This window comes from Myotis lucifugus, unplaced genomic scaffold (genome assembly GCF_000147115.1).
Source record: "Myotis lucifugus unplaced genomic scaffold, Myoluc2.0 scaffold_256, whole genome shotgun sequence".
Taxonomy (NCBI): Eukaryota; Metazoa; Chordata; class Mammalia; order Chiroptera; family Vespertilionidae; genus Myotis; species Myotis lucifugus.
The window spans coordinates 418,159-440,062 of NW_005871304.1; the positions used below are offsets into that span (position 1 = coordinate 418,159).

The following is a 21,904-nucleotide window of genomic DNA, read 5'->3' on the forward strand; positions in this document are numbered from 1 at the left end:
TGTGGATTTACCACCGAATGTGGAGCAGGAAGGCAGTAGGTCACGAGGTCTCACTTCTCTCACTGGCAGAGGAGCACCCGGGGGGCCAGGGACTCAGCGATGCCTCAGGACCAGAGCCCGTTTGTATAGATGGGAGGCCACCCCAGCATGCCCGCGCTCTCCCCTCCACCATCAGTTAAAATTGCCCCTCACAAGCAGGTCCTCTTCAAACTCTCTTTTTGACAGAAGAGCTTTTAATTTAAAATAACAGAAGTGCTTTTAATTTAAAATGCTTTACCCACTTTTAATTTACTCCGAGATTAATGTGTGCATTCAACACATGTGACAAATATAAAGTAGCTCCTGAATTACCGCCTAGTCCAACTGAACCCAGACAAAAAGAAAACTATGAATACAGATGAAATCACAGCTCACCAAACCCCACACCTCCCCAAATATATTATGGGAGGATAATTTAATCTCATCACGCCACTGTAGAAACTTAGCTACATCCAGGTTAGAACTCAAAGAACATGAGCATGCATTATAATCCATCTTGGGAAAACAGACTATTTGAAGGAAGACAAATTCAAATAGAAACTGTGTGGTTTCCAGAGCAATTTATTCTTTAACATCTAGTCAATATGCCATCAATAGTTCTCCTGTGTGCATTGTGCTGATAAATTGACACTGAGAGGATTTAACAAGTTCGTCATTTAATAAGTCTGAATTCACTTTCATCACATGGTATTTTACACGGTCATCTGTTGAAACAGATTTCTTTTGAACAGATCTTGGTTTAAAAAAGTCATAGATAATGTAAGTTCTGTATAAACTGGTGGATAGGTTAAGTTAGTTCTTTTGTTTTGACTTATAAGCCTCAACTTCACCGCAGAATAAAGACTGTAGGCCAAAGAAAGCATAATCGCTCAGTCGTACAGAACAGTATTGTTTCTATAATTTGGAGCTTTCTGAATGGACGAGTTCAGGCCTGATGCAACTGTAAAAAGATTACTTAATGAATAGACTATATGGAAATTGTACAAAATGTTATTAACTTTAATCATTAATAGCTTAAACAGCACTATGTTACTAATTGCTATTCAAACTCAAAAACCTGGTTTTGAATCCTCAAGAAGGTAGCATGGGTACACAAACCATACCTCCTTATACTTGGGGGTGTGTCAATACATACTTCAACAGAAACTTTGGCTTTAGGAAAGAGTCACAAACATTTAAAATAATGGCTTTAATTGTCATTTTAAGTATAAGGTAGAGGAAAGTGTGCTTTAAATATACATTATACCAGTGATGCTGGCAAGGTTGAAAGTTACTCCTAATGTTGATAGCTATAAAAACCAGTTTGTACATGACAAGACAATGAGAGAAATAAGCAATCCCTTTGAAACAAATTCCTAAAAAAAAAAAAAAAAAATGTTCACAGTGATTTGTATCAACAGTATGCATTTTATGACAATAACATGTATAGACTGAGCACCCTAGGGCTCTCTTTATATCCTAAAGAAAACGAGCATTTACATTATTCATGGGTTTTACTGAATTGAAAAAAGAAAATCAATTGTACAGTTACCCCTTAGACAGGATAAACTGTCTGGGGGGTGCACAGCTTTAACACCATCATTAAACTTGTTCGCAAAAGGAAGAGAGAATTAAAAAACAAAACATTTTTTCTTGGGAGTGAAGTCTTTCATTTGCTGTTATAACCAGCAAATGCCATTCATTAACTGAAAAAATGGAAGGGAGGGCCCCACAAACACACTATTTGAGCAAGCTGACCAATACACATTACAGTTTTAAAAATGAAGGTTATATACTATATGTTACAAGTCCCAACTAGGCAGTGTCAAATGGTATCTATTTCTTTGCTTGCTTTGTGATCATACCCCTTGGAGGTGTTACGGGTCTTGTGGCACTCGGCTTCTTTTTCTCTGCAGGCTTTAAAATCTGCAAAGATTCAAAAGACAAGTGCATTTTAGGAAATATATTCAACCCCATATCTTAAGATCTCTTAAATGTCATTCAAATCTTTTATTCAAAAGGTTTTGACTTTGAAACTGCCCCAACAACCTCAAAAATCCCAATAGCTTATTAACATGAACCAAGCTGACAAACATTTCGGTAATAAATGTTATGATGAATAGATAAAAGGTGAAATCTAGACAAATTATTTTGCCTCTGGGAAAAAACCTGACAATTTTCTCAAGTTACACCTTGTAGAATCGTTACGCTATCCCTTCTGACATAAGGAGAGAAAGTGCTATAAGAATGTTGTTTCTCAAACTCTGAGGGGATCCTCTCACAATCTCTAGGGGCTGCAAGTTCCCCCTGATAATTGGTGCAAAAAAAATTGTTTTACTCCGTTTAACTGCATGTGACTTCAGTGGCTTTATTTGTATTTAAGACTGGGCTGGCTTGAAGTGGTACAAGTTTGACTTAAGTGAAGGAGAAAGAGACAGAGAAACAGACTTAACTTTGTGTAAATGATGCTTTTGTGCCGAGTGAAGCCCAAATGATGTCATGGTGAATCAACAGAGGTTTAGTAGAAATTATACTAGAGAAAATTTACACTCGAGAAAAGTGGCGGGAGAACTGAGTAATCACAGCACATCTGGCACATGGAGTTAGCACTATTCTCACATGCAAGTGGTGATTTAATTTAAACTGAACATCACACTGACATTATAGTTAGATTTATAGTAAAGGGGACACCAGCATAAAGAGCTAATGTATTGGTTTTTGTGCTTCTCTAAAACCTATTTAAATAATGCAAAAACAGTTAAATTGGAAATTAGGGGAAAGGTTCTATGATAATGTTTTCCTTAAAAGGGGGTTTACTTATTACTGAACTAGGATAAACACTGGTTACGGGAAAATAAAAATTTAGTCTATTTAACATAAACGACAGCAGGCGGAAAGCCATTTTTTCCTCTCAGACATAATAAAAGGAAACAATGTTGAAAACATCCTTTACCTGAAAAGAGCACATTAGTGTTTCGTCCACACTCATCATGGCACCTGCATTGTCAAACTCTCCACAATAATTGGGTGCAGAAAACAGAGTGACCAACTGCCTCTTTGCAAAAAATTCATATCCATCTTCAACCACCTTGGAGAGAAAATGTTTTCAGTGTTAAGTAGGTGCAAATTTTAGGTGAGTAAAACCACTCTTAGTTTCCCATTGAGCCTGATATGCTGCAGGTCAACTTCCAGAGACATTTTGTATAAACAAGCAATACCTACCCACCAAAATCAACAAGGAGAATCTGTGCTCACACACATGCTCTTAAGTGTACATGTAAAATTCAAAATCAATACCTGATGGGCTCTACATATAAGATCCAAATCATGCTTATGGAGAAATTTTGCAACCACTTCTGCACCAAATGTGAAGGACACGCCTCTGTCATTTTCACCCCAGCCTAAGACATCTTTATCGGGGTCAGACCACAAAAGATCACAAAGAAGACCTTGATCTGGTACATCAGTTGGTCGCATAATTCGCCGAATCTGCTCCATAGATTGAAGATCTGGTGATAAACCTATCAAATAAGAAAAATTTAAAGAAAACCACTTCAGAGAGACTCAATGGCGAAGTCTTAAATTAAATCTATGGATTTGTTTTCTTACTAAGCTTTGGGTAAAAAAAAACAAAAACTGAATTAGCACTGAATTTATTTTAAGCACTAATCTGTGGGCACAGTATATGGAAACAGTTCCATATACTAAAATATGTATGAAATTAAAATCCTCTTTTGAAAGGACAAAAAAATACCCAGGGAAAGTCTATTGACATTTTCGGTATTCTAGATCTATGGTCCAGCATGTTAACTGCTGTGCATTTTATATTTAAAAATATTTTCTGTTCTGTTTTCAAATCAAACTGTTACAGAATCTAGAATTCCCTGTAACAAATAAATTGCTTACTTCAGACTTCTATCCAAATAATCCTGGATGTGCCAAAGTGGACTAATCATCAATAAGAGTTATCTGACAGAAGAAGTCATCCCAATGATAACTCAAAAATGTCAAAATATATCACTTAGAAGGGATAAAAAAAACCCTACAGTTCCATTTGGAATTAAAATCAGCCCACATACCTCCATGACAGCAAAATATTTTCTCATCCACGATGGCCGCTATCGGTAAACAGTTAAAGCAGTCTGTGAAAGTTTTCCATAGTTTAATGTTATATCTTCTTTTACCTGCGAAAATTTTAGAATGGTTAAAGAGACTGATGCTTGGCCAGCATGACTGTGGTTGAGCGTCAACCTATAAACCAGGAGGTCATGGTTTAATTCATGGTCAGGGCACATGCCTGGGTTTTGGGCTTGATCCCGTGTGGGGCATGCAGGAGGCAGCTGACCAATGGTTCTCTCTCATCACTGAAGTTTCTATCTCTCTTTCCCTCTCCCGTCCTCCCTAAAATCAATAAAAACATATTATTTTTTAAAAATCCCTTGGACAGGATTAGGAAGCCCTCTTTGAATGACCACTCAGGGCTCCCTTAGATCTTTCCTTTGCCCTATGCTGCATTTGCCAGTGCCAACAATTCTCATCCTTTCTGAAGTCTGCTTTGCTCCTTGATTCCTTAGCCATGCAACACATTCCAGCATCTCCTGCAAGTTTCTTTGCTATCGTTGTTGGCTGCTCTATAAAAAATTAGGATTTTCCCTCCTGTTGTCTCTGAGCATCTTAACTAAGTCCCGAGCCCCTGTTTTCTCTGCTATTTCTCTACATCCCCCAACCCCCATTGCCCAAGGCCACTTCAGACCACTAGGAACATCTGGCTCCAGAAAGGTTTAGCTTAGGTAATTGCCAACATCTCTGCAGGCTTTCAAATCCTGGGATTCTGAGCCAGAATCCCTAATGCAGTTTCCTATTATTACATATCAGAAAGCTCAGCCCGACCAGCGTGGCTCAGTGGTTGAACATTGATCTATGAACCAGGAGATCATGGTTTGGTTCTCAGTCAGGGCATATGCCCACTTTGCAGGCTCGATCCCCAGTGGGGGATGTGCAGGAGGCAGCCAATCAATGATTCTTATCATTGATGTTTCTATCTCTCTCTCCCTTTCTCTCTGAAATCAATAAAAAAAAAAAAAAAAGATATCAGAAAGGGTAACACACAATTCACATTTTATCCAACAACAAATACCCCAGCCTTACCAGTACCACAGTCACAAGGACAGAAAGAAAATAGTACAGAGTGCTGGTTATACTTGGGAAATAAATCTATCACTTAAGGCAGCAGTTTTTAAATTGCTTCATGAGAAATCTACATTTGAATAAAACATCACCTTAATAAAATTTATAGTAAAAATTTAATAAAATATCAATAATTGTTTTAAAAGTCTTACAAACCATCAAATGAAAGCCATTTATGCCAAGGACACTTTTATGTCCACAAGAAGACTAGGTGGCAAAATATACCTGCCTGATGGGATGGGGGCAGCTTGAATACAAGATCAATAATTGAGTCTTCTTAATGACCAAACCAATGCTGACCTTCTAAATCATTTTTAAAGGGCTTTGCATTAAATAGAAACTGAAAGTGATGTAGCTAATATTCTCACACTAGGATATACGTCACAACAAAGAGATCATCTGGATTTAACTTCAATGAAAACTTCAAAGTACTTGCTGAGATAACAGTTGTGTAAAAGGAATCCTTTTTAAGAAAAATATTTTTTATTGATTTCAGAGAGGAAGGAAAAGATAGAAACATCAATGATGAGAAAGAATAATTCAGCGGTTCTCAACCTGTGGGTCACGACCCCTTTGGGGGTCAAACAACCCTTTCACAGGGGTTGCCTAAGACCATCAGAAAACACATATATAATTACATATTGTTTTTGTGATTAATCACTATGCTTTAATTATGTTCAATTTGTAACAATGAAAATACATCCTGCATATCAGATATTTACATTACAATTCATAACAGTAGCAAAATTAGTTATGAAGTAGCAACGAAAATAATTTTATGGTTGGGGGTCACCATAACATGAGGAACTGTATTAAAGGGTCATGGCATTAGGAAGGTTGAGAACCACTGGAATAATTGATTGGCTGCCTCCTGCACACCTCCTACTGAGGACCAAACCCGCAACCCAGGCATGTGCCCTTGACTGGAATCCAACCTAGGATCCCTTTAGTCTACAGGCCGACGCTCTATCCACTGAGCCAAACCCATTAGGGCAAGCATCCTTTCTTAAGTTAGCTGTGAATATCCATCTACCCCCCCTCCCCGCCCCCTGCCCAAAGAAAATACTAAGATAAAAAAAGTTGATGAAATAGGAAATGAGAGATTGTATCAACAGAACTATATCAGTTTATGACCAAGTAACTCAATTTCAGTAACCCTTCCTTAGATATAGAAGTACTTACATTCATCATAAAATCCGTAAATTCTATTGATGCTGGCACATTCGTGGTTTCCTCTGAGAAGAAAAAAATTCTCGGGATATTTGATTTTGTATGCCAGTAAGAGGCAGATAGTCTCCAGTGACTGCTTCCCCCTGTCCACATAGTCCCCAAGAAACAGGTAGTTGCTTTCTGGCGGGAAACCACCGTACTCAAAGAGTCGAAGCAAATCATAGTATTGCCCATGGATATCACCTAGAAGCAAGGGTTTTGTTACACAGTGTCTTCATACTTGTAGTGCATTAACAAAGCTTTGGGAAGACATTCTTTAAACATTCATTGTACAGTGGCAATGTCTCTAATAAGGACAGTTAAAATTTGATAGCTAACACTAATTTCCAATCTTCTACCTTATTAGTTCAATTAAGCTTAATAAAAAATGTAAGTGTATGTGTATGTCCAGAATCCCACACAAAACTCAACCGATTAATTAATTTTGTGGAAAGATTACTAATGCCTAGGCAGGCCTTCTTGCCAAGTAACATTGTTTTCCTTTCAGGTCCCTGATCACTATCAGATCTCTGACAGTTGAGTCTCCCCATACTGTGTCAGCAGAACCACTGCACTTCCGGTGAGCTCTGGCCTCATGTGAACAAAGATACACACTCAGTCCACCCTTCAGTGCATTCAGCTTTCAAACCCCCCCCCCCCCCCATAGATAATGCTAAAGAGCATTTACTTGCTTTATCAATGTAGTCAAATATGCTAGAAGAATATAACATTACTCAAAGTTTAGTTCTTATACAGATTATCTGCTTCTATCACGCAGAAAAAAAAGTAGAACTATAAAGCGGCACCAAGGGAGGTCTATTTTTAGGCATAACCAATTCTACTTTAAGCTTAAATGTAATTCCTATATATTCATATAGTTCAGACCTTTTCTTAGCTCTCCCTTCTGTTTCATTCCTTCCCTTTTTCAATGTTTATATTCTTTCAGCAAAATAATTTTTAGAAAATCTGAAGCACATCTAAGTAAACTAAGCCCATTAGAAGTATTGATTCTAGAGCTATAATTACTTAATTTAAAGTAGTTCCAGGTTATTCATAAATAGCAAATGATTATGCTGGCTAATATAAAGTAATCTACTAGTATATATCTTTGCCTCAGTTAATCAATCTCAATCACATAAACATGTTAGTGTTCTAAGACTTACCACATATTTTGAGTGGTGCTTCAAGTTCTAGTAGGATAGGCTGGCTGAGAAAGATCTCTCGGGATTTTAAGCACAGTCCTCTGATTTCATTCTCCTGTAGCTGGACATTCTTACCAGGCTTGGACCCTCTTACTGTAGGGGAGAAAAACTCCAATTAATCAAAGTCAAAATACAATTCCATGTAAAAGTTAAAAGTATCTCAAAAGATACAAACTTTAGGTAAGGAGGAGGTAGAATAATAGTTTGACGAGCTTTTTAACTGGCTTTATTTTCAGGACATTTATAAAGAACATGGTTTTAATGCCTAATTAGAATCCTAAATCTTAGCCAGGATTTCAGAGATGATTCAGTGCCACCTTCTATACAAAGTTAAGACTTGTTCAGGATACTGTGTGTGAGTATGGTTAGAAAGGTCTCTCTTTTACTACCTGCTGAATTCAGACTCCCTGAGGTTTGAGGCCTCAGTTCTGCATCCAAGCCACACAATCAGCCTTGTTCACCTACAGCCTGCCCACCAGGCCAGCTCTTTTTGCCTCCTGTCTCTTCTCCAGCCTTATAAATGAATTAGCATTTGCACAGCAGAGATTGTCTCGTTACTGAGATGTTTCTAAGAACTCCGTTTTAAAATGCAAGATTGGAATTGCTCAGACCCCCATCCCCCTCCAAATCAGTGTTTTTAAGAGGACCATGGGTATTTCTGCGGGCCCCAGATTTATCCATGAAAAATTTTAAGTGTTTTCACTTCAATAAAACACAATGTAGGCTTGTTAAACCTATTTGGCAGTGCAATTTCTGTATTTTTAAATACAATTATGCCTCCACAGGGCAAAGGATGTCTGCTTGTGCTGTGAGAAAGGTTTCCCGGTAATTTGAACAGATAAAACATGAGCAAAGAGAGAAAGAAATCATAGCACAGCACCAGGCATCCTAAACTCACAAGTACCCACATCAGAGCACTCTGAGGTCTACTCACTATCAAAACGAAGCACAAGCTCTCTCCTCTGGCCTGTAACAGTTCATTTTATCAGCCGGTAGGTAGTAGTAGGAAATAAAGCAGGCATTCTTTGCATTAGAAATGAAGCGAAAACACAGGACCAGACTAAATATAGAATGCAAGCCTGCACCTTTCTACCACTAAAGCCAATAAAAAGTGATTTAGTATTAGCAAAACCACAAAATCCATCAAATTAAATCAATGTTGCTAACTTAAATTTTATTGGTTTTGGAGGCTTTATTCCTATTCAAATTACAAAATCATTTGGTTTAATAGCTGAATAAGAGCAACAGGTTTAACAGGTTTGTATCTAGCTTTGTTCTGTAATACCTAAGTAACATTACAGAGTGATCAAAATTACAAGTAAAAAACCCTGACATTTGCTGAGAATTTTTTCCCATTATAAAGGGCTGTGTCCACGTTTGAGAAACATTGTCCTAGAGGCAAAGCCATCATACGGCCTGAATAATCACTGAAACCACGCAATTTTCTGAAGAAACAAGTTTTGAGCAGAATTAAACTGTGTAAAGGAGTATATTTTTTTCTTTCAATGAAAGATAATGAATAAGAAAAGATCAAATTCTTGAAACACACAAAAAGAAAATAAGAGCGCTGGATTTGGAGTCAGGTGCCCCAAGTTTCTGTATTGGTTCTATAGCTTTGGCCAAATCACTACTTTAAACCCCAAAATATGTAACTGAACTAAATGACTAGCCAGTCTATTGATCAAATTGTGAAACAAGAAGCAATTAAAGGAAAAACATAGTAATAACCTTTGAGGGAAGATACAAAACAAATGCATATATAACACAACAGCAACTGAGCAACAAAAAGTGATTTTTCCACAGCAATTTTTCTCTCTCGCTAAACATACACATATTAGAGAATTCAAGAAACACTCTCGGTGGAAAGATGATGTGTTCCTTGATTCACTGGCCAGAAAACCCCAATCATTAGTGATTTTACCACAAGTCAGCCAGAAACTTGGGCAGACTGCCCAGCAGAAAATTTTATTTTTGGCTTGGAGGGGACTCCTAGAAGCTTCTGGTTTCAACCTGAATCGTTTTCAGCAGAGCCCCACATTTGTGAATGAAGAGCCCACTCTATTTTTCAGGAGTCTATGTAAAAATTGACTTACACCTATAAAGAATTCAGGCTCTACTTTTTATATAAATGCTATCGTATTCAATGTTGCGAACATGAATTTTACTGGTTTTGGAGGCTTCCCATTATCACCTTTAGATGTAGTTTATGGTAGTTTTCTCTTATTCTGTCTGTCCTGAGTGGGACTGCACAGAGTTTTAGTAAAGAGAAATACTGCTAACAATGAAAAATTATTCTTAATATGGAATTTTGCCAGAACTCAGTATATTTTATATTTGAAGAACATTGATCATTAAAAGTAACAAGGTCCCAATGCTTTTTAAATCCCCTACAATTAGTAAAATGATAGAGATTCCACCGAAACCATCTTCTACCAACTGGCAAATACCTGCTCATCCTTCAAGCCTCTCCTCTCCTCACAAGCCTGCTTTTCCTTCTCTGAAATGCTCTATAGCCAGTCAGACCCAGCACACACTGTACTTTGTATTGTAATTGCAAGTTCACTTATACCTATTCACCTGGACCTAGGATAGAATGCACACCCCAAGAACACACCACTTACTCTTCAGAGTACATGCTCATGGCCAGTATATGGCAGGTGCTCAATATCTGTTGCATAAATGAAGTGTGTATAAATCCTAAATACTATTGACTTGTGGCATTAGAATCAAACATACACTCCAGACTACATACCTATTTTCTATAAGGCTTTACTAGAGTTATTTCCCTGGTTGTAAAAAAACAGGATTACTCTTAAATTTCAAGTTCAAGACAAATGTCTAATAGAAGATAAAGATCTCAAAATGGGTTTTGGTAGTCCAAGTGAACACTGTATATACTTCTTAAAAATGGCCATATCAGCCAATAGCATAAATATCTACTTCCCTATTTTCAATGTCCATCAAATAGAATTATATATTAGTTGTGGCTAACATCTGCCAAGCACTTCCCATGTGCTGGATACTGCACTAAGGGGCTTTACATTGTTAATCCTCAACAATTCTATGAGGTTAGACAGTCACCTCCATATTACAGGAGACTTGGTCCAAAGCCAGAGCTTGTAAGGACACTAGGCCAGACCAACTCTAGGTCTAGTGATGCTTCCATCATACCACCCTCCCAAGTAAGAACTTGGTCTTCATTAAACTTCCAAACCAAAAGAGTTTTTATAGGACAAACCCCAATACAGTCATGGCTTCCTAAGAAAAAAATTGATATGGGATATAAAATCATAATGCACCCTCATACATGAGGCATTAAATAAGAATTTAAGCCCTAACCAGTTTGGCTAAGTGGCTAGAGCATTGGCCTGCAGACTCAAGGGTCCCAGGTTCGATTCAGGTCAAAGGCATGTACCTTGATTGCGGGCACATCCTCAGTAGGGGGTGTGCAGGAGGTAGCTGATCGATGTTTCTAACTCTCTATCCCTCTCCCTTCTTTTTTCTAAAAACAAAAAACAAAAACCCCACAATTATATATCTATCTATCTATCTATCTATCTATCTATATCTCCTATCTACACTAATAAAAGACAAAGATGCTAACTGACTGTACCTTCACTATGCCCTAAACCACGCCCATCAGCCATTCAGAGCGACTATATGCAAATTAACCCAACTAAGATGGCGGCCGGCAGCCAAGGAGCTGGAGCAAGCAGGAGGCTTGGTTGCCCGGGCAATGGAGGAAGCCAGGCTTCCCGCCTGCTCTGAGCTGGCTGTGGCCTCCCTAAAGGCAACAAAGTCTCAATTACAGAAGACAAATAAATCCCAGATACCTGCTTCCAGCCAGCCTCCACTGGGAGCTTGGGTGGCTGGGAGCCGTGGCCAGCCTGCAAACAGCCCTCAGCCCCTCACCCAGGCTGGCCACACCCTCATGGGGTGAGGGGCTTAGCCAGCCTGCCATCAGCCCTCAGCCCCTCACCTAGACTGGGCCAGGCACCCCAGCGGGAATCCCCACCCTGAAAGGGGCTGTGCCAGCCTGCAAACAGCCTCAGCACTCAACCAGGCTGGCCACACCCTCATGGGGTGAGGGTCCCTGCTGGGGGACTTGGCCAGCCTGCAAACAGCCATCAGCCCCTCACCCAGGCTGGCCAGGCACGCCTATATAATAAAAGGGTAATATGCAAATTGACCCTAACAGCAGAATGACTGGTCACTATGACACACACTGACCACCAGGGGGCAGATGCTCAATGCAGGAGCTGCCCCCTGGTGGTCAGTGAGCTCCCACAGGGGGAGCTCTGCTCAGCCACAAGCCAGGCTGACGGCTGCCAGTACAGCTGTGGTGGTGGGAGCCTCTCCCACCTCCTCAGCAGCGCTAAGGATGTCCGACTGCAGCTTAGGCCTGCTCCCCGCTGGCAAGTGGACATCCCCCGAGGGCTCCCGGGCTGCCAGAGGGCACAGGCCAGGCTGAGGGACACACCCCCCCCCTGCACAAATTTTTGTGCACCGGGCCTCTAGTCTAATAATAAAGAGGTAATATGCAAATTGACCATCACTCCAACACACAAGATGGCTGCCCCCATGTGGACACAAGATGGCCTGCAGGGGAGGGCAGTTGGGAGGGACCAGGCCTGAAAGGGAGGGCAGTTGAGGGCAATCGGGCCAGCAGGGGAGCAGTTAGGCGTCGATCAGGCTGACAGGGGAGTGGTTAGGGGGTGATCAGGCTCGCAGACAGAAGCGGTTAGGGGCAATCAGGCAGGCAGGCAAGCAGTTTGGAGCCAGCAGTCCTGGATTGTGAGAGGGATTCCAGATTGAAGAGGGTGCAGACTGGGCTGAGGGACACACTCTACCCCCCCTCCCCCATGCACGAATTTCGTGCACTGGGCCTCTAGAGTGTGTGTGTGTAAATAAATTTAATCATGCAATCTGTTAAGAAACTTGTCTTTTTTCTCAATAACCTTACATTAGTGGAGGGCACAGAAAATAAGACAAAGTGGGTACCTGGAGATTGTTGTAAATGCTCTAACTAGAAGTATCCCCTCAATAAAGATTATAAAAGTAAAAGGTTATCTTAAGGACAACATTTTATTACCATTAAAAATGGTAATAAAGACAAAGGCTGACTATTTTCTCTGTGAGCTGTAAAGAAAAATACAAACAGTACAACACTGCTCATTAAACATCAGTCAATACTCACTTGGAGGTTTAAAGCCCTCACTATGCTCTGTGCCTAGGAGAAACCTACATAAATAGGAGACCCTTAGGTGGGAAATTCAAGGGTTGTCACCTCAGGATAACTTCCCAAGTAGCAGTTCAAATGGTTTATATCAAATTATTTCAACTACTGTCAATGGAATCCAAAATATTCCAACCAATAAAAATGCCATTCTCCAGAGAGAGAGTTTCTCATAAATCCAGGTGCCAGGTATTGCAAGGAAATAAGACTAGTAGACATGTGAACATATATAGGCTGGTGATCAATACATTAAAATTTTCACCTTAGACCTTTCACATATGAATTTTGAGTAAAAGCTTTTCTTTATCTTGCTAGAAATGGTGATTCAGAAAAATGCATTATGATTGTTATCAGCAAAGGTTGTTCTGTACAAACTTATTTATCTGGCATATCATAAACTTCCCAGCAATTTTATTGAAAGCAAACTGATAAAATCCTGAAATAATAAAATGTTATTGGTGACTATCTGCAATGACAGTTTCTCTCTCAAGCAACACTAACTTTTCTGACAGCAATAAGCAAAGCAGAGATAAAAACTATGGAAGGAAATTTAAGGTAACTTTGACATTATGGAAAATGAAAAAGTATTCTTTTGTCCCTCAATTAAAGGCTCCTTAACTGTTTTGAAAGGTTATTATTAAAGGAATACCATAAACCAAAAAATGGCACTAGCTGAATTATAATGAAGTTTTAAAATCTAAGAATGGCACAACCAATATAAAAATATATGCCACAAGAATCATTTGGCTTCATTGCAATCACCAGCAGGAAGACTTTCTGACCATCTTAATTGTTTTAATCCCCCCCCCCCCCACTTTCTTAGTGGCTAATGTTATACTTTGGGCCATTAAAGGTTAAACTAATTTTCTCAAGGCAGATTGTCAGAATATAGCTGCAAAACACTGTCCACTGCTCTCAATTAAGTACCTTGAATATTCTAGACCTAGAGTGAAGCCAATTTACTGAAAAATGTTTAACTTTTCACAATCTAAAAACCCATTTTGATAAAAACAACAACCATGGATTATACTCAACATCTGAATAGAGTAAAATTTTAGGAGTGGTTTTCATTTTCATAAACTTTAATATCAGTGATACCCACTCCCCTCTAGACGAGACGATGCCACTAAACCCTAGAGTAGTGGAGAAATTGGAGATTACAGATAAATCAAGATTCCTAAGGAAATCATCTGTTCTTACATGCTTTGGGTATAGGGCAGTGATGGCAAACCTATGACACGCGCACTCATTTTTTTGGGTTGATTTTTCTTTGTTAAATGGCATTTAAATATATAAAATAAATATCAAAAATATAAGTCTTTGTTTTACTATGGTTGCAAATATCAAAAAATTTCTATATGTGACAGGCACCAGAGTTAAGTTAGGGTTTTTCAAAATGCTGACACGCCGAGCTCAAAAGGTTTGCCATCACTGATTATAGGGTCTGATCCTTAAAAATTTGCCCCAGGATTCTACGAACTCCACACAGATGGAATCATTCCTTAGTCTTCCTGAATAATACTAAGACTTTCCGGTTTCCTCATCTACAAATCAATTCACATCAGAATATTATCTCCTTAACATTTCAATCTTTAAGGTCTACTACTAGCCTCAGTTGTAAATTAAGTGAAATGATCAAATCCATATAGTATCAATCATTTCTCTGCTTCCAGATCAGTAATCCTCACCTACTCAAATGGACTGAATGGCACCTGCTTATGCAGAACAGGTTGAGACCTAAAACGATCTCACCAACCTCTGCCGCCAGATGGGCTACTAATGCAAGGCCCAGCAGCACCTCCATTTCCCCAGCTCGAGAAGGAACGCCTGTCCTCCTGCTACTGTCAGGCAAGGGGGCACAAGTAATCTTTTCTATGCTGTGGTTAAGGACTGGCAAAAGCTTAGCTTATGTCTCCAATAGAGCTTTCTGTCTCAACTCCAAGAAAAGGATGTGGCATATAAGTGACATGCTGGAGAGGGAAGAGGAGGGGGCTCACAACACAGACTTATTCTAAGTTAGGGAATTAATAACAACTTTAATCTCTATCAACAAAAATGCCCTATGATAATTGATCCCAAGTAAAACCTCTAATCATTAAAAGAGGGAAGAGGAGGGGGCTCACAACACAGACTTATTCTAAGTTAGGGAATTAATAACAACTTTAATCTTTATCAACAAAAATGCCCTACGTTTTTTTCCCTATTATGTCTCTAATCACTAAAATTATCTGGCATGTAAAGAAAAAAATAACTGCAGAAGTGTCATTAGGAAAGATTACTTTTGTTTTTCTTGGTCAGCATTTTAAGAACGTTTTTTTCCCTATTATGTTTGTCCTTTATTATCTTCAGGACCAGCGGCGCTGTCTTTTTAGCATTAGAATGTAAACATGTTTCATATTACACCAAAAAGCTAAATACATTAAGTTAAACAATTTTAGAGTTTCAGAGTATTTTCAGATGAACTCTTACACACCAGAGAATCAAATTAGTAAAGGTTTTCCCAGGGCCAGGGCAAAGGTCATATTTAAATCACTAAAGCAAGCCAAGCAGTTATGCAGAGCCTGGCACAATCTTGCAGTGCGAAATAGCCAGCTTCAGAGCAAAGAAGCTTCTTGCAAATCTGGACGTGAAAATAAGTCACAATCTCCAGCTCTGCGAGAAAAGTGCTAGCTCCCTGAGCAAGGTCGCTTACAAAGTATAACCAAATTGTACTTTTCTCCAACACAGTAGGAATATCAGACCAAATCAACAGCTGGCTTATTTTCTCTCTAAATTGCCCAAGTTTTACTGTGCAGTTAAATAACCTAATATTAGTTATATGAAGGAGTAACAACCTTTAGGTTTTATCATCAAGGCAGATCCTGGACAAAAACTTCCAAGATGGGTTGCAAAAGTGATACTTTGCTTAAAGAAAAACTACTCACAGGGTAGACAAGAATTGCAAAGCTGTACTGACTAAAGATCTAAATCAACATGCTTTTTTAAAAAAATAAGACTTCACTTTTGAGCTGTCCTTTTAGTACCATCACCAAGCTACTTCTCAACTAGCTGGTACAGTCCACCACCTTAAAAGACGATCCTGAGCATGTAAAAAATTCTAACAGGGCCACAAAATTAACATTGCCTCCTTTTTCAAATATACTTAAATCTTAAGATTTTTAAGAAAGAAGGTTTTTGGAGCATTATAAAACCCACAAAATTTAATACCAACACTTTATATATATATATATTCTCAATGGATCATCAGTTTCTTTGCCAATTTAACATCAATGAGAAAAAACTATACTGTGCAGCTAGCCTATTCCTGAGCCATTAAAACACACTACTTTATATTAATTTCTGGACAACCGAGAACTAAAAATAGCAAGACTTACTCTTAAAATTCTGTTTCTAATACACAGATTTCATTTTTTTTGTTTTCTCAGTAAAATAAAGCCCACCTTAATCTAGCCATACATTCCTGCAGATATAAAAAGTTCCTTTCTTATTGCACTGTTTTAATTCACTTCTGAGCCATTGCTCCCTCATATAAATAGAACTGTACTAACTAGTATGGGAAATATTATTTACTTCTTATACTAATGCCAGGTACTGAATGAAGGACAAGGTTTTCACCCAGAAATGGCAGCAACATTAAAGAGCATTTCTGGAACTCATTTAGTGGGTTTTCCTTTTCTTTCAAGAATGTACAAAAGGGAAAAAAAAAATATAAAAGGAAAAATCCCCACACAGATTAAGCTATTTCAGGAGTTTATTTTAATGACAATTCAAAAGATCTGCAAAAACCAGAGCTGTCCAATTGTTCACCATGCTCTTGACTCCATCTCACAGCATTTATAGTCCAACAATATTTAGGACAATATAAAGGCAAAAAAAAAAAAAAAAGTTAAGACCCAATCAACTCTACAATACCCAGTGCCCAAATCAAGAAAGGGATTCAAATGCTCCCAAAGTTTTGAAGACGACGTTAGCATTAGACCCGTTCTGGAACCCGAAACGTGCGGACAGTTCACTTTCGCGTCCCTCGTTAAAACCCGAACTTCTTCCGTCTCCCAAATCAATATGAATCAAATGCCAGGCGGCCTTAGGTCAGCCAAAACGGGAGCTTGATTTTAACCTTGGCGTAACCACTGGGCACCTCCTGCCTTCACACACGGGGTGAGCTGAAGGAGTTTTAGCTCCTCACCGCCGGGCTCTGAAATCTGTCACAACTGTGTGACCTTGGTCAAGTGACTTCACCTCTCTGTGTTTGCTCGGAAAAACAGGAGAAAATAATGGCACCTACCTCGCAGGGCTGCTGGAAGAATTAAGTGAAATCTATGTAAAGTGCTCCAAAAAAAAAAAAAAAAAAGCTGGACACACGTAGGAAGCTGTTTATCACCACGATTGTTAATTTATTAGATGTACACCCAGCGCTTCACAGAGCCCAGCACATTGCAAAGAGCACAACTGTCAGCCTCGCGGGCTTCAAGTTCAGAAAAGAGCGCGGAGACCTCGCCGGGACAGGACAACTGAGAGCATTTGGGGGCGCGGGAGGCGGCGGGTTCCAGCGTCCCCTCGAGGGGTGTTCGGACAAGAAACGGCCCCCCCATCCCAGCCCCACACACACACAAAAATGTAAAAAGTGAGCGATAGGGAAGAAGCCCGCCCTCCATCCCGGTGGAACCCACAGCCCATCCAATAAGTCGCTTTCCGAGAAGACCGGTACCACCAATAACGGAACAAGCCTGCGGGTTGGACTCGGGCCCCCCATCCTTCTCTCCTCCAAACACGGGTCCGGTGTGTGCAGAGCGAGAGACCGGACCGGAAACGTGGGGGTGGGACTGAGTTCTAAATTTCACGGCCAGGAGGAAGGCTGCGCCCCAGTGCAATGAATGAGCGGCCGCCGTTGGCATATCGGACCCGGCGGCCTCCCCCGCAGCAGCCACGGACCGAGGACACTCTCGGGTCACTCCCCTGGGTGGTGTCGGGTGCAACTGTCTCCTAAATTACTCCACCTCCATGCCACAGCCGCCTCCTCTCAGCGCACCCGCCGCCCCCTCACCTTCCAGCAGCCGTGGATGATGCTGTCGACGTTGAGTTTATCTATATCCCCATCGCCTTCCCACCGCCGACCCTCCCGCAGCGGCGCCGCCGGCGGCTCGCGCCCGGGACTCACGCCTCCTTTCCCACGCCACGAGCACAGAGGCGGTGGTGGCGGCGGCGGTGGCAACAGCCGCGGCGGGTCCCCCCAACCGCCCCGCTCCCTGCTTCCTCCTCTCTCTCCACTGGAACCACGAGAAGAACAAAATGGCCGCCGACTCCTTAGCTAGCCTCGGGCGGCGCACGGATGCGCGCGGGGGAGTGCAGCGGCCCGGCCGGGACTTCTTTGTGAGCCATAGGACTCGCGGGAGGGGGGCGGGGCCTGGACGCGAAGGGGGCGGGGTCAGAGCGCGGACAGGGGCGGAGACGGTTGAGAGTAAAGCGCGCGCGCACGGATCCTTCCGCCAAACGAGCAGGGAAAATAGGCCCCCTGGCGGGAGCGGGAGTTGCAAAATTGCACGCGGGAGTTGGGGCTGGGGGAGAAGATGCTGCCTGTGTAAGGGAGCATCGCGGCGTCGGCGGGACACTGTCCACTGGGGCCAGATGTTTGCAAACCTGCTCTGTGGAAGCCCACTGAGGGAATTAGGGGCTCCTGGAACATACTCCTTCAGATAAACCTAGGATAGAGGTGGAGAGGGAGAGGGAGAGGGAGAAAAAGAAAAGTAGATTGACTTACTTTGGATTCAAATTTGCTGGGACTTGGGGAGAAGGGAAAGCCCTCTCCCAGATAAAGCAAAATGTTAACAGTTATTCATCCTGATTGGTGGGAATATAGCTATTTGTATATATACACATGTTGTGTGTGTGTGTGTGTGTGTGTGTGTGCGCGCGCGCTTTGTAACTTTTACATTGGGGAAAAGTTTTTTAATCCACCTTTAAAATTGTTTTTCATCACCCTTATGTTTAGATTATCTTTCTTGAACACGGGAGTTATATAATCCTGGGGACGGTTACCCTGATTCTAGCTAGCACGCAGGTGAACCAGCGTAGAAGGGAGAATTTGCAGATTTCGCGCGCAGAGCTGGAGGCTGGAAGCGAAGAGCGAGTTTGCAAGGGCGGGCATTGCGGGCGGGTCCTGGATTCTGCAAACACTTTGGCCCATTGCCTTTGGCCCTCCCCAAGTCCAACTCTCTCTCGGAGGCCCCCAAAATTTGCCACCTCCGGGGGCTGCGCGTTGCTTTTAGTTGAGTTTGAAAGTGCAACCCAGAAAAAAGAGAAGGGAAAAAAAAAAAAAGTGCAACCCACACAGCAAACACTTCTGCTCTCTTGGATCCTGACCTTTTCATTTTTCTGTTGTTTTTTTTGTTGTTGTTGTTTTTCCTGCAGCACTTTACAGTTTGCAAAGCCCTTTCTCTCCCGAGAAATTCATTTTGTTTTTCAAGGCACGCAGGGTGCACGAATTCCCCACATGTCATCTATGTGACCCGGGCATCTATCCTCAGAAACGGTGTCCTCTGGGGGCCCAATCGGCGCAGGGCAAGGACTCCTTGCACGTGGACCTGTGGCCTCTTTGCGTCTGTTGCCAGGGCAGTGAGGCTCAAGGCATTGAGGCTCAGGGCTCCCCCTGCTCAGCTCAGCTGCTCATTCTACTTTCCCCAGTCACCAGCTCACTCTCTAGAGCTGCAGCTCCGTTTACCAGAAGATACACAAATGTTGTTTGTCAGTCCAGGGAATAGAGCCCAGTTGGTGACATTCTGAGCCGATGCCCAATGCTGTTGTGAACAGCTGGATGTTGAGTCATGGTGGCTACTCTCCGAGGAGTCCAGACTATGGCCTACTTCAGGGGAGGGTGCATCATGGCAATGACAATTAGAGCAGAAGAAAGCGATTCATTCAGCAGACAAATGTTTATGGAGCACCTATTCTGTGCCAGACATTGTTCTAGGCAAGGAAGCAGGGGTGAGCAAGACAGACAAGGCCCTTCTCTCATGGGGCATCATCTACTAAGCCAGACAGATAATAAACAAAGATGCAAATAAAAATATCAGCGTCTGATAAGTGCAGTGGAGAAAAAAACAAACACTGCCCCAATTTTCTCATTATATGCCAAAAATTATCTCACTGAATCCCCAAAACAACTCTAGGAATTATGTACTATTCCCATCACATTCATTTTACAGATGAAGAAAGTGAGACAGAGAGGCTAGGTTGTTTGTGGAAGGTCACACAGGTAGTAAGTTACAAAGCGAGGGCTGGAACTCAGGACAGCCAGGAACCAAAGCTCTTTTATATTCAATACATCGCTGTGAATCCCCAACACCTAGCACAACTCTGACACACACTAAGCACCTAACAAATGTGGAGCCTGGCCGGTGTGGCTCAATGGTTGAGTGTCGACCTATGAACTAGGCAGTCACGGTTTGATTCCCGGTCAGGGCACATGCTCGGGTTGTGGGCGTGCAGGAGGCAGCCAATCAATAATTCTCACTCATCTTTGATGTTTCTATCTCTCTCCTCCTCTCCCTTCCTCTGAGATCAATAAAAATATGTTCAAAACAAAACAAAACACAAATGTGGAACCCAATGAAAAGATCTAAACATGTCTCTACCCACAATGAGAGTGCTATAACTTTACATATACAAAATAGCAAGTGTGTTCACATCAGCTGAGGTCATCAGGGCTGGAGAAGGACTTCAGACTGGACCGGGACATGGGGAGGGCTGCTGTCCACATGCCATTCTCTGCTGGGCTACTCCCCTCCAGAGTCCAGTTTTGCTGGCACATGTCTAAGAAAGGCAGCTGGCTCAGAACCTGAGAGTGGCATGAGCTTATAGCATAGGCCCAAACGGCTCCAGAGCACAGCCAATAGCTCTGGGGGGAAAGAACTGACCCCCTATTGGCCTTTTTCTGCCATTATCAACACGAGTGACCACCCTAAGGACCAGCAAACAAGCATTTGCCAGAAAGGCTGCTGTCTGATAGGTGGAGTGTCCCTTCCCCTTCCCCTCTCTAGTTTGCCCATCTGTAAAATGAGGAGAGTGGATTAAAATATACTTTCCAACTGTCTTCCTTGGACCCACAGAGGTTTGGTTGTTATTATTAAAATATGTTTTTATGATTTTAGAGAGGGGGGGAAGGCTAAAGTGGCTGGAGTGTACTGTGAGGGAAGAGTGTTAGGAGAGGAAGTTGAAGCGGGCAAAGGCTAGATCATTTAGAGCCACAGGACTTTATTCTAAGCCCATTGGGAAACCACTAGAGGGTTTCAGGCAGAGGAGTACCATGATCTGATGAATTTTTAAATAAGCTTTTTATTTTGAAATAATTTTAGATTTACCAAGAAGTTGCAAAGATAGTAGTCTCCATATGCCTTTCACTCAGTTTCCCCTTAATGTTAACATCTTACACAACCGTGGCATTGCTCTTAATTTTTCAAAAGACCTAAATCATAAATAAGTTAGATCATAAAATATATAACATCATTACCTAGAGAGCCTCCTTCTCGTATATAAGATATGATTTCATTTTTAAAAGATTCCTTTGATGTAATGATGTTGATCAAATGTCTGACCTGAAATTAGCATGTAGACAACTCTAACACTGAAGAACCCTGTGACATATAACAATAAGCAAAGAATTTAATAATATTTAACATTAATAAAAATGTTGTTTCCCTTTAAAAAAAAAAGATTCCTTTGAACTGTAGGGGGGCAGGAGTGGAAACTGTGAGGTGATGAATATAGCATCTGTGCTCTGAGCCTCAGTTTCCTCATCTGCAAAATGGGGACGATCTCACCCATCTCAAAAGGTTGTTGTGAGAATGTACTTTCCAATGTACTTGGAGCGATAATACTAATAATGAGGACAACAATGGAGATGATGATAATAATAGCCAGCATTTATTGAGTTCTTCTTGTGAGCCAGTTTCTATACTCATTCATGGTCTTTCATGCATAATGAAGAAGAGCAGATTCTGTTTTTTAAAATATATTTTTATTGATTTCAGAGAGGAAGGGAAAGGAAGAGAGAGAT

General features: G+C 41.2%; 1 protein-coding gene and 1 non-coding gene across 2 annotated transcripts in view; one reads left to right on the forward strand and one right to left on the reverse strand.

Annotated features, from left to right (window-relative positions):
• Nucleotides 1–584: 584 nt before the first annotated feature.
• Nucleotides 585–21,904, reverse strand: part of PPP1CC (protein phosphatase 1 catalytic subunit gamma) — a 30,059-nt gene continuing 8,739 nt past the window's right edge. The window contains exons 3-9 of the mRNA XM_023762684.1: nucleotides 7,578–7,709; nucleotides 6,388–6,618; nucleotides 4,098–4,202; nucleotides 3,316–3,539; nucleotides 2,972–3,106; nucleotides 1,884–1,944; nucleotides 585–979 (exon numbers count right to left, since the gene is read on the reverse strand). Coding sequence (XP_023618452.1) covers nucleotides 909–979; nucleotides 1,884–1,944; nucleotides 2,972–3,106; nucleotides 3,316–3,539; nucleotides 4,098–4,202; nucleotides 6,388–6,618; nucleotides 7,578–7,709 — 959 coding nt within the window. The 3' untranslated portion in view covers nucleotides 585–908. The remainder of the gene's footprint in view (nucleotides 980–1,883; nucleotides 1,945–2,971; nucleotides 3,107–3,315; nucleotides 3,540–4,097; nucleotides 4,203–6,387; nucleotides 6,619–7,577; nucleotides 7,710–21,904) is intronic.
• On the forward strand, nucleotides 21,416–21,480 carry LOC111827968. The gene has a single exon (XR_002831715.1). It is a non-coding gene; the product is annotated as a small nucleolar RNA SNORD78 (small nucleolar RNA).